The 14,557-nt window shown below is 40.5% G+C and overlaps 1 protein-coding gene across 2 annotated transcripts in view; it reads left to right on the top strand.

The window, feature by feature from the left end:
* Nucleotides 1-14,557, top strand: part of SV2C (synaptic vesicle glycoprotein 2C) — a 271,512-nt gene that overhangs the window by 240,557 nt on the left and 16,398 nt on the right. For both annotated transcript variants that reach the window (XM_023729500.1, XM_004374485.2), the window contains 3 exons: nt 202-335; nt 2,133-2,336; nt 2,829-2,988. In XM_023729500.1, coding sequence (XP_023585268.1) covers nt 202-335; nt 2,133-2,336; nt 2,829-2,988 — 498 coding nt within the window. The remainder of the gene's footprint in view (nt 1-201; nt 336-2,132; nt 2,337-2,828; nt 2,989-14,557) is intronic.

The following is a 14,557-nucleotide window of genomic DNA, read 5'->3' as shown; positions in this document are numbered from 1 at the left end:
GAGCAATGAGGTGGTCAAAGCACAGGCTGCATGAAGAAAAGGGGAAAAGCAACCAGCTTAGAAAATGAAGAAACCTGTGCACTTACAATTAAGGAAGTCTCTAGTGAGGCGTCGCATCTCTAACCTCTTTGACTTAGCTTTGAACTCTGATGGCTGTAAGTCACTGATACGATTTTTCTTTTTTGTGTGTGTATTGGTCAGATTCCTAGGGGTCAAGTTCAAGTCCGTAACTTTCAAAGATTCCATTTTTAAGTCCTGCACCTTTGAGGATGTGACTTCACTCAACACCTACTTCAAGAACTGCACATTTATTGATACTGTTTTTGACAACACAGGTAGGTGTGCTCCTCAGCCCTGCCTCCACCTGGGGCCTCTTCAGAGGGCTCTTGGCAGAAACACAATACCATGTTTGTGTGGGCAGGGATGTATGTGGGAAGTAGAGATGAAAGTTCAAGCGAACACGTTCCCTAAATCAGGTGGGATAAAATTTAAGCTTGTTTTGTTTGTCTTTGTCAGATTTAGTGCAAATGGGACTTGCCAAAGTTTAAAGTTGGAAAAAGATCCTTTGATGAATATTTTTTAAAGCAAAGAATTTATCTGTAGTGTATTTGTTTTGATAATCCCAGTTTCAAAATCTGGTACAAGTAGTTCCCGATTTATGATGGGGTTCCTTTCTGACAACTCCATTATAAGTCGGTTCTGACAGACGTAGAAAACTTCATTTTTTTTTTATTATTGCCTTTTATTATAAGTATCTTTATAAATCTGATCATTATTTGTCTTTGGGGGTTGGAGGTGTTACATATAAACTTTCAGATATGATGACATCAGCAGGTTATGCACTGCAACACCATATGTAGAACATGTTACTAATGATAAGATTTAAAAAAAAACATGGACAGTCATAAGTGCAGTTCGCTTAACTCAAATACATCATAAGTTGAGGACTACCCATATTTGCTTAAATGAGGACACCTGGATTCCATAGACAAAATATGGCCATCCTCAATCAGATATGATTTCTTAGCCAGTCTATTTAATGGAGTCTGAAAAACTCCCCAGGGAAAAAAAAGGAGGGGAAACAAACATTGATTGAGCATCTACTATATGCCAGTTCCAACTCTAGGTCATTAGACATGCATTAGCTCAGTGAGTTTTTACAATAGCTGAGGCTTATAAAAATTGAGTTATTTGGTCACAGTCATAGAACTAGTAACAGAGCTGGCATTTGAACTCAGGTTTATCTGATATCAAAGCCCATGCTTTGCCCACCCCAACATATTGGTATGTCTAACAGCCCGACACTGGCAGGAGTGTCAGCACCTACCCTGTTGCCAGTCCTACCTTCTTGGTGCTCAGAGAGGACCAGCTCTGCCTAGCTCCAATGACAATGAGTTTGGGTGTTTTTTGTTTTGTTTTGAAACAGTGCTGTCTAACCCGTTCAACCTCAGAAGACCTGCTTTTTGGCAAAACTTGATCAGCAAAGAAGATAACAGTTTTGATCCTCAGAGCCTTTTAGCAGAACTCACTAACATCTGCAGCCCCTTGTCGGATAAATCCAAGTTCAAGATAAAATCAGCAGTGTATGCATGGCCTTCAAATGAGGCTCTTGTTCTTCAGTGGATTTGTCCACTTAGACCTTATATCATAAGTTCAGCTTCAAAGACCCAAGGAAAGTCATGCTCCTTCTCTGTGCCTCAGAGGCCCATAAAATGGCAATGATAAGGATGATTCACGGCACCTTTTAAAGCACATTGTTTTTATAATTGTAGTATGGAAGCTATTAGTACTATAATAATAGTCCTTACGTAACATGATAATTAAAACAAAGTAACATTGTAAAGGAGTAAGCAAGTAATAAAATTAGTAATGGCCAACCATAAGAAATCAGAAGATAACTAGACTCTCAAATGTACTTTATTTCTTTATTCAACAAAGCTATTCCTTCATTCAGCTACTTTGTATGTGTGAGGTCCTACTAGACCCTGTGCTTTGTAGAAGACACAAAAAGTCAAACCAACCCAGACCCTGAAGCCCTCAAGGAGTTTATAGTACCATGATTCTTTTCTGAATTCTCTAACAGGCTCGCATATACTACGGTGCAGATGACCTGTCTTTCTTTGTTTCCATAGATTTTGAGCCATATAAATTCATTGACAGTGAATTTCAAAACTGCGTATTTATTCACAACAAGACAGGGTGCCAGATCACCTTTGATGATGACTATAGTGCCTACTGGATTTATTTTGTCAACTTCCTGGGAACGCTGGCAGTGTTGCCAGGGAACATCGTGTCTGCACTCCTAATGGACAGGATTGGGCGTTTAACGATGCTAGGTATGTGATTGCTTTCATGTAAAATAAAAGAGCTGCTCCTGCAATCTAGAGGGAGCCAGTTTCCCACCAAAACCCCGCTTCCCACCTTGGGGATTTGCATCTCTCAGAGATGAGGAGAAATCCCTAAGACCTTTCATTAGGACTACATTTTAGTAAAAATTATGTCTAATTACGTTACATTTGAGCTGCTTCCATGAATTAACACACTGAAAAACTAATTATGTGTGACTAGCATATATTTTTCCACTTAAAGAGCAGAATAACTGATGATGTGCATTTCACACTTGCTGTGTTCAGCAGGCAGGTAGAGAGGTGAGCCTTTCATCCAGGTGAATGCCCCTGTACCTGTGCTTTGAAGCCCAGCCTGCAGCTCCTCTTGGAAGTGGCTTGGCCTCAGAATTCAGTTTTGCTGAGAGATCTCAAAGACCCAAGGGCCCTCACTCTACTAAGACCACGGAAGACATTTCAGCATTTTGTCTGCTTCATTGACAGGTGGCTCTATGGTGCTTTCGGGGATCAGCTGTTTCTTCCTTTGGTTCGGCACCAGCGAATCCATGATGATAGGCATGCTGTGTCTGTACAACGGATTGACTATCTCGGCCTGGAATGCTCTTGATGTGGTCACTGTGGAACTGTACCCCACAGACCGGAGGTATGTTGAAATGGGCATCCAGGAAGAGGCACTCAGAGGCCCACAGGATCACTGAAAATTTGTAGAAATTAAGTCAAACTGTGACTTCCTCAAGAAGAAGTAAAAAATCCAAAAAAATCTGGCTTATGAAATTTTAGGTTCTATTGATAACCTTTTTTTTTTTTTTAAAGAAAGAAACTGTAGAGGAATATAGTTGTTAGCAGGAACTAATAGGGCAGTGAAACCAGTGAAGGAATTTAACTGTGTCCATGACATAGTTTGTTGGCTAACAGTGAGGAAGCTGTAATGAAGCTGAGGATTAGGATTTAATAGCCTTTATTGGCCCACTTTTTGAGTGGCTGATTTAGTCCTGAGAGGGTTGTTACCTTAAGCTTTCAGGTGTCTGCCTGAGCTCTGCATTAGGCAACCACAAAGACGTCTCTAGAACGTATCTCTTGACCTTCCTAGTCTGTTGGAGAAAAGCCTAACATATTTCCAGTTACCAAAAAACCATTGCTATTAGAGGAAAATTACTAATTCAGTCCCAGAATGGAGACAAGGAAACTTTGTGCCTTATATCAGAGAAGGGGTTAGAAGGTAGGGATTTAGGGTAGAGCTTCAGCAGCTGAATAAGTTAAAAGAATGGAAACCCTTGTCTTGCCATTTGACATGAACTAAGATAAATGCCCTTTGCCTTCTTTTATCTCATGTTTGACACTTATGCTTTGTCTCCATGGAAACCTTCTGTGCTTCTGTATGGAGTCAGTATTCTCTGGACTTTGATTAGATATGTACAAATGGAGGAGGAGGCTTTTTCTAGGATTTATGCTGAGATATCAGTTTGCACCTCCTCCATCATGGGTCCCTCCTCTGGGCTCATTCCTTTGGTTTATTGGTCCCAGTGGGTATGTTTCCTGTATGTCCAAACTCTAGCTTACAATTCTTGTTCAGGAACATCTCTACTGAGCATCTCATTATCCTCCATAGGGGTACACCTATAACCATCTCCCCACAGAACATCCTAAACTCAAGAACCCTTGACATCTGCTTATCAAATATTCTCATCCCAACCATCAGTGAGCCGCCTATTAAAATACTTAAGCCCTGAAAGGAACTTTGCAGTTTTGTGTGGCCTCTCCTTCATCCACTCATTCAAGAAACGTTGATTAATCCTCTGTATTTGTGGGCACAGTCCTGGGGTGGATGCTGTGAGGCTTGGAATGAGGATGTTGACAAGAGCAAGATTAAAACTTCTTGCAGTTTTCGTTGAGCTTTCTTTCATTAGCTTCTCCTTCTGCAAGCATGTAGATTGATGTAGACTGAACTATACATTTAACATAAATCCCACAGTGTTAAAGCAAGGCTATGTCATAGCCTCCTTTTTGTTTTGCACTGTAAGACTTTGATGCTATTTTTAGATGAATCCTTTATTCCTTTGCCATAAGAGATGAAAGGATGAATGTTTGCCTGAAGCAAAAGCCTGGCTTGAAAAATAAATAAACAAAAAAAAACTCATAAATGAGATGGGTCCTTCCTATGAGCAACATGGACCTGCTATGTTTTTGTTGTCAGAAACGTTAAACATTTAACTAAGATAAAAACAGAAATTGATGTTAGTTTGCATCCTCTAAGAAGCAGACACAAAGATGGGATTAAAAGGCAATGATTTTAATAAGGGAGATGCCTGTGTGAGAGAAAGTGAGAGGGAGCCAGTGACCTCTGGGAGAGTCAAAATGCGAGTCTGAGCCCAAGTGAAGAAGAGAGAAAGGGAAGGTTGAGTGGAAGCATCCTAACCACCGACAATCTAAGGAAGGTTCAGCAAGGCCGTGGGTAGTCTTGCAATAAAGTCAGCCTCAGAGGAGTCCCATGAGTCCGAGGGACAAGCCTGCGCTAGTATTCCTTCCCCATTCAATCACTGACTGGGAGCAGCATGTGGGAAACATGGCCTTGGTGCAAACGTGGCAGTGAATTTCAGAGCCCAGCAGCCAGGGCTATGACTTGGAAGTCTTTAAGAAACATTCTCCCAGCCGCCACACGGTTGCTGGCAGACATTCTCCAGCACTTAAGCAGATGTTACCAGATAATTTGCAGGAATTCATTTCCTTCAGTGATAGCTTGTCCTCCAGAGCAGCATTGGGATGGCCAGGGTGAACTAGCTAGCACAGCCTGCTCTGAAAATGTTTCAGGCTAAAACCTACTCTTCCAAATTTACCATGTCCCTATGTATCATAGGAAACCCTGGTGGCGTAATGATTAAGTGCTATGGCTGCTAACCATAAAAAGGTCAGCAGTTCGAATCTACCATGTGCTTCTTGGAAACCCTATGAGGCAGTTCTACTCTGCCCTATAGGGTCGCTATGAGTTTACTCGACGGCAACGGGTTTGGCTTTTGGGTTTGTGTATCACATTAGGAGGTCTCCATTGATCTTTGGAGCTCTTGTGGCATAGTGGTTAAGCGTTTAGCTGCTAACCAAAAGGTCAGCAGTTCAAATCCACCAGCTGCTCCTTGGAAACCCTATGAGGCAGTTCTATTCTGTCCTGTAGGGTTGCTATGAGTTGGAATTGACTCAACAGCAATGGGGTTTTTTTTGTTTGTTTGTTTTTTGTTTTCATTGATCTCTGCTCAGCTGTTAGAGGAAAACCCAGCTGTTTTGTGGGCAGGTACCTTATAATCTTTTTTCCTGCGGAGGTAGAATAGAACACATCATGGTAAGAATTCTGGTTAAAGGCCACAATTTTCATAATAAAATTTTAGCACTGCCAACTTCTTCCCTAGTTTCTAAAATAGTAATGTGTCCTTAATGATCAAAATAGGAAACTCTAATCTAGGTCCAAGCTAAAAAGTAGCCTCTTGAGCCATTCAACAACTAACACCAATCAAAATCCCAGTCAACATTATTATGTCTAAGGAACATAATTTAAGGTTTATTCTAAGTGCCATACAAGTTATAAAACTTGAAAGCCACATTGCTTACCGTATTACAGATTTGAACTTTTAATGTTATGACTTTAGCTTTCATTAAGCATTACATTGCATTTACTGCAAAAATACTAAGGGCATTTCCATTATAGTGCTCATTTCCCCTTTGCAGCGTCCACCATGAAGAATGAACATCTCAGAGCTTGATTCTAGAGACCAGTTTGTAACCATCCTTCCCCTCCAAGGAGCTGCTCTGTCTCTTCACTTCATATAATAAAAATTGTATAATTTTTCACATTTCCTTCTCTGTTGTGCATTCATGTGACAGAGGGCCTGTGTCTTTGCTGAATCTGCATGGTTCAGATATTTGCTTGCTTCCTTATCCTGATTTGCCCTGTTTTATTCCCATTTGATTCATTTTGTCTTTTCTAAGGTACCTGAGATCCTTCATGAAGAGGCAGGAAATTTTGCAGTTAAAATTATATATATATATGTATATATATGGAGCCCTGGTGGTGCAGTGGTTAAGAGCTCAGGCTGCTAACCAAAAAGTTGGCAGTTCGAATCCACCAGTCACTCCTTGGAAACACTATGGGGCAGTTCTCTCTTTCCTATAGGGTTGCTGTGAGTCAGAATCGACTCAACAGCAACTTTTTTTTTTTGTTTATATATAATACATATATTTTATTACAATTAAAATAAAAGCAGCACTTTTCTGTGGCTAGAAAATGAAACACAACAATGACCACAAAAACTCTTCCATTCTGTAGATGCCAACCCCATTCTCCTATCCTCCAAACACCCACACCAAGGATGAGCACAGCATAATGAACAAGGAGTCTTAACCTGGTACATGTCATTTCAGCATCTCCCCCAGGTGAGACAGAACATGGACAGTGACCGGTTTGTGATAATTTGAGGGGCACAGAAAGGGGGTAGAAGGACCCCAAAGAGCAGCTTTACCTACTTCACAGGTATGCTGTGAAGACTCTAGGCTGGTAGGACAACCCCAATGGATTATTTTAATGGGGCCCATGTGAGAAGCAACTTATTTATGAAGATGTGGTAATCAGTTTCTTAAAATAGAAGCTTAGGGAAGCTTTTTAGTGTATTTAATACAGATCATTATTAAAATGTGATTTATTATTTCATGGATTAATAATATGGCAGTATTAAAGGTTAAGAAATTATACACCTGAACAGCAAGCCCAGCACAAAACCTACCCTCTCTAAAACTTTGTGAATATGACTAAAAACTTTGTGAATGTGACCTCAAAACCAGAAGCCATCAGGAAAAGGGTCACCAGAATCCTCTAGGTAAAAAAAAATTTTAACTCTGAATAGCAAATGACTCCATAAAGACATTTAAATGCTAAATCTAGTGGGGGAAAGGTTGCAACAGAAATGGGTTAATAGCCTGAATATATTAAGTTATGGCATGGGTAAAGGCCATGAACTGGAAATTCATAAAAGAAGAAATATCAGCAAACACTAAGCATATAAAAATGCTCAGCCTCATTTAAAAAAAAAATTACAAATTAAAGCACTGATGATATATTGTTTTCCACTATTAAACAGAGAGACAAAGATTTCAAAGACAAATCATACCCAACGTTAACTGAAGCAGGATGCAGGGTGGAATTAATGCTGAGACACTGTTGCAGGAATTCTAAAACTGGTACAACATTTTTAGAGAGGGGTCTAGAATCTAAAATTCTTTGAACCAACAATGCCATTTCTTGCAGTTTATCCTAAGAAGACTAAAGAGACAATTCAGCAAAGGTGCGTACACAAAGATATTCATTGCAAAATTATCAATAAAAGCTCCCCTAAAATCAGAAACAACTTAAATGTTCATCAATAGAGATTTGATTAAATCTGTTAGGAAGAAGTACAACCAGAATGCTCCTTAGGTGAGATGGAGCCAAATGGTGGACTACTCAGATGCACTAAGCCATCCCCCTGCAACAAAGACATGAAAAACCAAGTAAAACAGATAGAGACACCAATCCTGGAACCCTGAACCTTAAATGAAGGGATAAAGTATTAGATCGGAAGCCACTGAGAAGAAACTGATAGAAAATGGCAAAGGAGTAGAGATACAGAGTGGAGGTTCCTGGCCAAACACTGTGACTCAGCGTGGCCATCATGGAATAAAGCCAACAACCGGCATGCAGAAGGGCACCTCCATGGAATTCCCAATATGAAATAGAGGTATGACACAGACACACCCAGGACTAAGTAAGACCACGTTTGCTAGCTGTAACTCAAGGAAGAGCCCAGACTCTGTCAAACAGTAACCACAGGAGCACATTCCTATAACTCCCACCCCTCTGGTGCATATTGGCAAGAACCACCCCATCCTGACAGCCCTGACTTCCAGGAAACACAGTACCAACCCACCCTGTTGCCCTCTTCCATCTAGCCCCCTCTACCCATACCTTCACCCCCTCCTCCTGCCTCTCTCCTCTGCCCTGCCAGCCATACCCAGACCTGTCCCTGCCACCTCAGGCCCCACCTCACCGTGCTCTGTGGCCCCGAGGGGGACTGGCCCAGATCCCCCCCACCTGCTTGGGCCCCACTTCACTATGCTCCACAGCCCTGAAGGGAACTGGCCCAGACTCCAGGCCCCTCCCTGCTGGCACCAGCCCCACTCTGCCCTGCCATTGGCCCTGCTCCAGCCCGTGGCTCCAGCCCAGTTCATGCCATAGACAAATGACCCATCTCCACCTCTTCCCCCCTACTGGACCTGCCCTACTGCACCATTGCTGAGCAACCAACCCTGCACACCCAGACAAGGTGGTGAGAACTGTCCTGCCCACAGATGAGTAAGCAACAAAGAACATCCAGCCTGCGCGCCCAGACATAACCAAACAAAACAAAAAATCAGGAAAAAACAAACAAACCTACAATCAATAAAAAAAATAATACCTGAATATCTCAGAGATAGCAGACATTATCAAAACATATTAAAAAAAAAAAAAAAAGGACAAGATGGCTCCAGTAAGTGACCAAAATAAAGTACCAGATGAACTTCTTGCAGAAGAAAAGGCATTGGAACTACCTGATAGGAAATTCAAAAGTCTAATATTCAGGGCTCTCCAAGAGATTAGGAAAGAGATCAAGGAAAACACTGACAAAACCAACCAAAACGTAGCCAAAATCAAGGAAAACACACATAAAGCAATAGAAGAATTCAGGAAAATAATACAAGAACAAAATGTCAACATAAATAAACAATTAGCAATCATACAAAAACAGCCATTAGAAATCCAAAAGATAAACAACAAAATTTCAGAAATGGACAGGTTTTAGAAGCAAATTTGAAACAACTGAAGACAGAACCAGCAAAATTGAAGACAAATCCATGGATACCACTTTGTTTGAGGAATATCAGAGAAAATAATGAAAAAAACCTAAGAACTATGTGGGATACAATCAAGAGCAAAAATCTACATGTGATTGGAGTTCCAGAATGAGGAGAAAATGGAAAACACGAGAGGAATCATTGAAGATTTGCTGACAGAAAACTTCCCTAATGTCATGAAAGATGAAAAGCTGACCATCAAAGAAGCTTAACAAACCTCATATAAAATAGACCACAGGAGAAAGTCACCAATACATATCATAATCACACTCACCAAAACCAAAGACAAAGAAAGAATCCTGAGAGCAAATCAAGAAAAATGAAAAATCACATACAAAGGGGAAACAATAAACTCTGATTACTGGGCAGAAACCATGCAGGCAAGAAGGCAATGAGATGACATATATAAAACCTTAAAAGAAAAAAACTGCCAACCAAGAATAATATAACCTGCAAAAATCTCACTCAAATGTGATGGTGAAATTAGGACATTTCCAGATAAACAGAAATTAAAGGAATTTGTAAAAATGAAACCAAACTTACAAGAATTATTAAAGGGAGTCCTTTGGTTAGAGAACCAGCAACATCAGACAGCACCCTGAATCTAGGACACAGGTCAGTATCAGCCAGATACCAACCTAGGTAATGAGCTCCTAAAGATAGAGCAAAACTAGAAGATTTAAAATGGAGAACTAAGACGTATATCTGTAAATGAGAACAATGTCAGAACAATAAAAGAGGGAATACAAAGTGTAAGTATAGAACTTTCAAATGGAGGGGAAATCAAGACAATGTCAAGTAATAAAAAGACTGGTTCAAACTTAGGAAGATAAGGACAAATTTCAAAATAACCACAAAGAAAGTTAACAAACCTCATCAAAATAAAGAAGAAAAAAAGTCTCAGGAAACACAAAATCAGTAACACAGAAAACAGAAAGAAATTACACAAACAAAAGGAACTCAGCACAGGGCAGTAAGAGGAACAAAAAAAAAATCAGCACCACAAAAAAAAGCACTACAAAATGACAGCAATAAACTCACACCTGTTGATAATCACACAGAATATAAATGGCTGAAATGCACCCGTAAAGAGAGTGACAGAATGTATTTAAAAAATGAGCCATCAGTATGCTGTCTACAAGAGACACACCTTAGACACAAAGACATAAATATGGTAAAAATCAAAGAATAGAAAAAATATATCAAGCAAACATCAACCAAAATACAGCAGGAGTGGCAATACTAATCTCAGCTAAAATAGACTTTAAAAAAAAATCCACCATACGAGACAAGGAAAGATATTTTATAACGATTAAAGGGACAATCCACCATGATAATATAACCATAATAAAGAGCTATGCAGCTAACAGCAGGGCTCCAGAATTCATAAAACAAACTCCAACATACTAAAAAGAGAAATTGACAGTTCCCCAATAATAGTAGGAGACTTCAATTCACTACTCTCAGTAAAGGACAGAACATCTAGAAAGAAACTCAGCAAAGATACAGAAGATCTACAATCGACAGCCCACAATTGACCACTCTGACCTTATAGACATATATAGAACATTGCACCCAACAGTAGCAGAGTATATATTCATTTCCAACACATGTGAAACATTTTCCAGAATAGACCACATCTTAGGCCACAAAGCAACCCTCAACAAAATCCAGAACATTGAGATAATACAAAGCATCTTCCCTGATCACAATGCCATAAAAGTAGAAATTAATAACAGGAAGAGCAAAGAAAAAAATCAAAAATGTGGAAACTGAATAACACCTTGCTTAAAAGCCACTGGGTGATAGAAGATACCAAAGATGGAATCAAAAAATAATGAGAATGAAAACACATCATACCAAAACCTTTGGGACAGCACAAAGGCAGTGCTCATAGGTCAATTTCTAGCAATAGATGCACACATCAAAAAAGAAGGGACAAAATCAAAACGTTAGCCCTATAACTCAAACAAATAGGAAGAGAACAGCAAAAGAAGCCCACAGCCACCAGAAGAAAGGAAATAATAAACATCAGAACTGAAATAAATGAAATAGAGAATAGAAAAACAATAGAAACAATCAACAAAGCCTAAAGTTGGTTCTTTGAAAGGATCAACAAATCTACAAACCACTGACCAAACTGACAAAAGAAAAACAAGAGAGGAAGAAAATAAACCAAATAAGAAATGAAATGGGGGACATTACAACAGACCCAGCTGAAATAAAAAGGACAATAACAGAGTACTATGAAAATTTGTACTCCAAGAAATTTGAAAACCTGGAGGAAATGGACAAATTTCTAGAAACACACTACCTACCTTAGTCATCTAGTGCTGCTGTAACAGAAATATCCCAAGTGAATGGCTTTAACAAAGAGAAATTTATTTTCTCACTGGCTGGTAGGCTACAATTGCAAATTCAGGGCATCAGCTCCGGGAGAAGGCTTTCTCTATCTGTTGGAAGGAAGGTCTTTGTGATGCATCAGTCTTTCCCTGGTCTGGGAGCATCTCAGCACAGGAACCTCAGGTCCAAAGGACACACTCTGCTCCTGGCACTGCTTTCTTGTTGGTATGAGGTCCCCATGTCTCTGCCCGGTTCTCTCTTTTGTATCTCAAGAAACTGGCTTAAGACACTATCCAATCTTGTATACCTCATCAGTACAACTGCTGCTAATCCATCTTATTACATCATAGTGATAAAGTTTACAACACATAAGGAAATCACATCAGATTACAAAATGATAGACAATCATACAACACTGGGAATCATGACCCAGCCAAATTGACCAGTATTTTTGGGAGACACAATTCAATCCATGACACTACCTAAACTACCACAAACTGAGGTCGAAAATCTGAACAGACGAATAACAAGAGAAGAGATTGAAAAGGTAGTAAAAAAAAAAAAAAACTCCCATCAAAAAATGTCCTGGTCCAGATGGCTTCACTGAAGAATTCTGCCAAATATTCAGAGAAGAGCTCACACCAGTACTACTCAAACTATTTTAGAACATAGAAAAGGAAGGAGTACTTACAAATTCATTCCATGAAGCCAGCATTACTCTGATACCAAAACCAGGCAAAGGCAGCACAAAAAAAGAAAATTACACATCAATATCTCTGTCACTTGTGGTATTTCTGTTATAGCAGTACTAGATGACTAAGACAGAATTTGGTACCAAGAGAGTGGGGTGCTGCTCTAACAGATACCTAAAATGTGGAAGTGGTTTTAAAACTGAATGGATAGACAGGCGGCAGTGGCAGAGAACCAACAGCAGCAGAACCAGGAGACCAGTGCGAGATGGCGCTGGAGCCGACCCATGGAGCAAGAGAGCTGAGTGCCTGTGCACAGTAGGCTTTCTGGTGGAGTGGGGTGCCTCTGGGTACTTATCGGTGGAACTAGGCTTGCCCATCCACAGAGCGAGAGAGCTGAGTGCCTGTGTGGACGAGGCTTTCTGGCGGAGTGGGGTGCCTCCGGGTACTTACTGATGGAGCTACAGAGCTTTGGAACACTTGCCCCAGCAGGGCAGATGTGGGCATGAGGCCACAGGAAGCAGAAGCAGAAGCTGAAGAGACAAGGGACACAAGAAGCCTAGCTGCTTCAGTCTCAAAAGGTATGGACATGACCTCAGGGGTTTCAAAGGGTGCAGCCGTGGCCTCTGGTGTTTCTAAGGTGGAGTTGCAGAGGGAGCAGAATTGCTATCCCAGTGGGCCTGGAAGGTGGAGCTGAAGCCCAGGGCCAGGGGCCTGCACTCAAAATCCAGAGACTGTGGCCAATACCTAGAGTCTGGAGGGCAGGGCCATTGTGTAAATTGCCTCGGAGAACAGAAGATTGTTTTCAAAGCCTTGAGAGCTAATGTAATGTGTTCTGCTGACTTGCTTGGTGTCTGTTACCTCTTCTTTCCCTCCAGATTCTCTCATTCATAATGGAAATGTCTAGCTTGCGCCTGTTCTGCCATTGTACCTTTGGAAGCAGATAACTTGTATTCTAGATTTCACAGATGAAGAGGAATTTTTGGATTTTGGACTTGGACTTAAGACTTTTGCTATGATATGATGGGGTGAATATGTTTTCCATGTTGCAAGGATGTGATTTTTGGGGGGCCAAAGAGTGGAATGTCATGGATTGAATTATGTCCCCCCAAAAAATGTGTGTATCAATTTGGCTGGGCCATGATTCCCAGAATTGTGTGGTTGGCTGCCTCCATTTTGTGATTGTAATTTTATGTTAAAGAGGATTAGGGTGGGATTGTAACACCACCCTTTCCCAGGTCACATCCCTGATCCAATGTAAAGGGAGTTTCCCTGGGGTGTGGCCTGCACCACCTTTTGTCTCTCAAGAGATAAAAGGAAAGTGAAGCAAGCAGAGAGTTGGGAACCTCATACCATCAGGAAAGCAGTGCCGGGAGAAGAGCGCATCCTTTGGACCGGGGTCCCTGCGCAGTCAAGCTCCTAGTCTGGAGAAACACCGAAGAGAAGAAGGCCGACAGAGAGAAAAAGCCTTCCCCTGGAGCTGACGGCCTGAATTTGGACTTTTAGCCTACTTTAACTGTGAGGAAATAAACTTCTCTTCGTTAAAACCGTCCACTTGTGGTATTTCTGTTATAGCAGCACTAGATGACTAAGACAATCTCTCATGAATATAGATGCAAAAATTCTCAACAAAATTCTAGCCAATAGAATTCAGCATCATATTAAAAAAAATACACCCTGACCAAGTGGAATTCATACCAGGTATGCAAGGATGGTTCAACATTAAAAAATCGATCAACATAGTCCACCAAATAAATTTAAAAAAAGAAGAAAATAAGCGCATGATCATCTCAATCGACACAGAAAAGGCATTTGATGGTCCAACGCCCATTCCTGATAAAACTCTCAGCAAAATAAGAAGGGAAATTCCTCAGCATAATAAAGGGCATCTCTACTAAATCAACAGCCAACGTCATTCTCAATGGAGAGAGGCTGAAAACATTCCGCCTGAGAACAAGAACAATGCAAGGATGCCCTTTATCACCACTCCTATTTAATATTGTGCTTGAAGTCCTAGCTAGAGCTAAGGCAAGACAAAGAAATAAAGGGCATCCAAACTGGTAATGAAGAAGTTAAACTGTCCCTATTTGCGGATGATATGATACTATACATAAAGAACCCAAAGGACTCCGCAAGAAAACTACTGGAACTATTAGAAAGATTCAGCAAAGTACCAGGTTATAAGATAAGCATACAAAAATCAGTTGGATTCCTATACACCAATAAAGAGAACTATGAAAAGGAAGTCAGGAAAGCAATACCGTTTATAAT

This window comes from Trichechus manatus, unplaced genomic scaffold (genome assembly GCF_000243295.1).
Source record: "Trichechus manatus latirostris isolate Lorelei unplaced genomic scaffold, TriManLat1.0 scaffold00029, whole genome shotgun sequence".
Lineage (NCBI taxonomy): Eukaryota > Metazoa > Chordata > Mammalia > Sirenia > Trichechidae > Trichechus > Trichechus manatus.
Note: the sequence above shows the minus strand (reverse complement) of the source record. Positions and strands in the feature narration are given on the sequence as shown.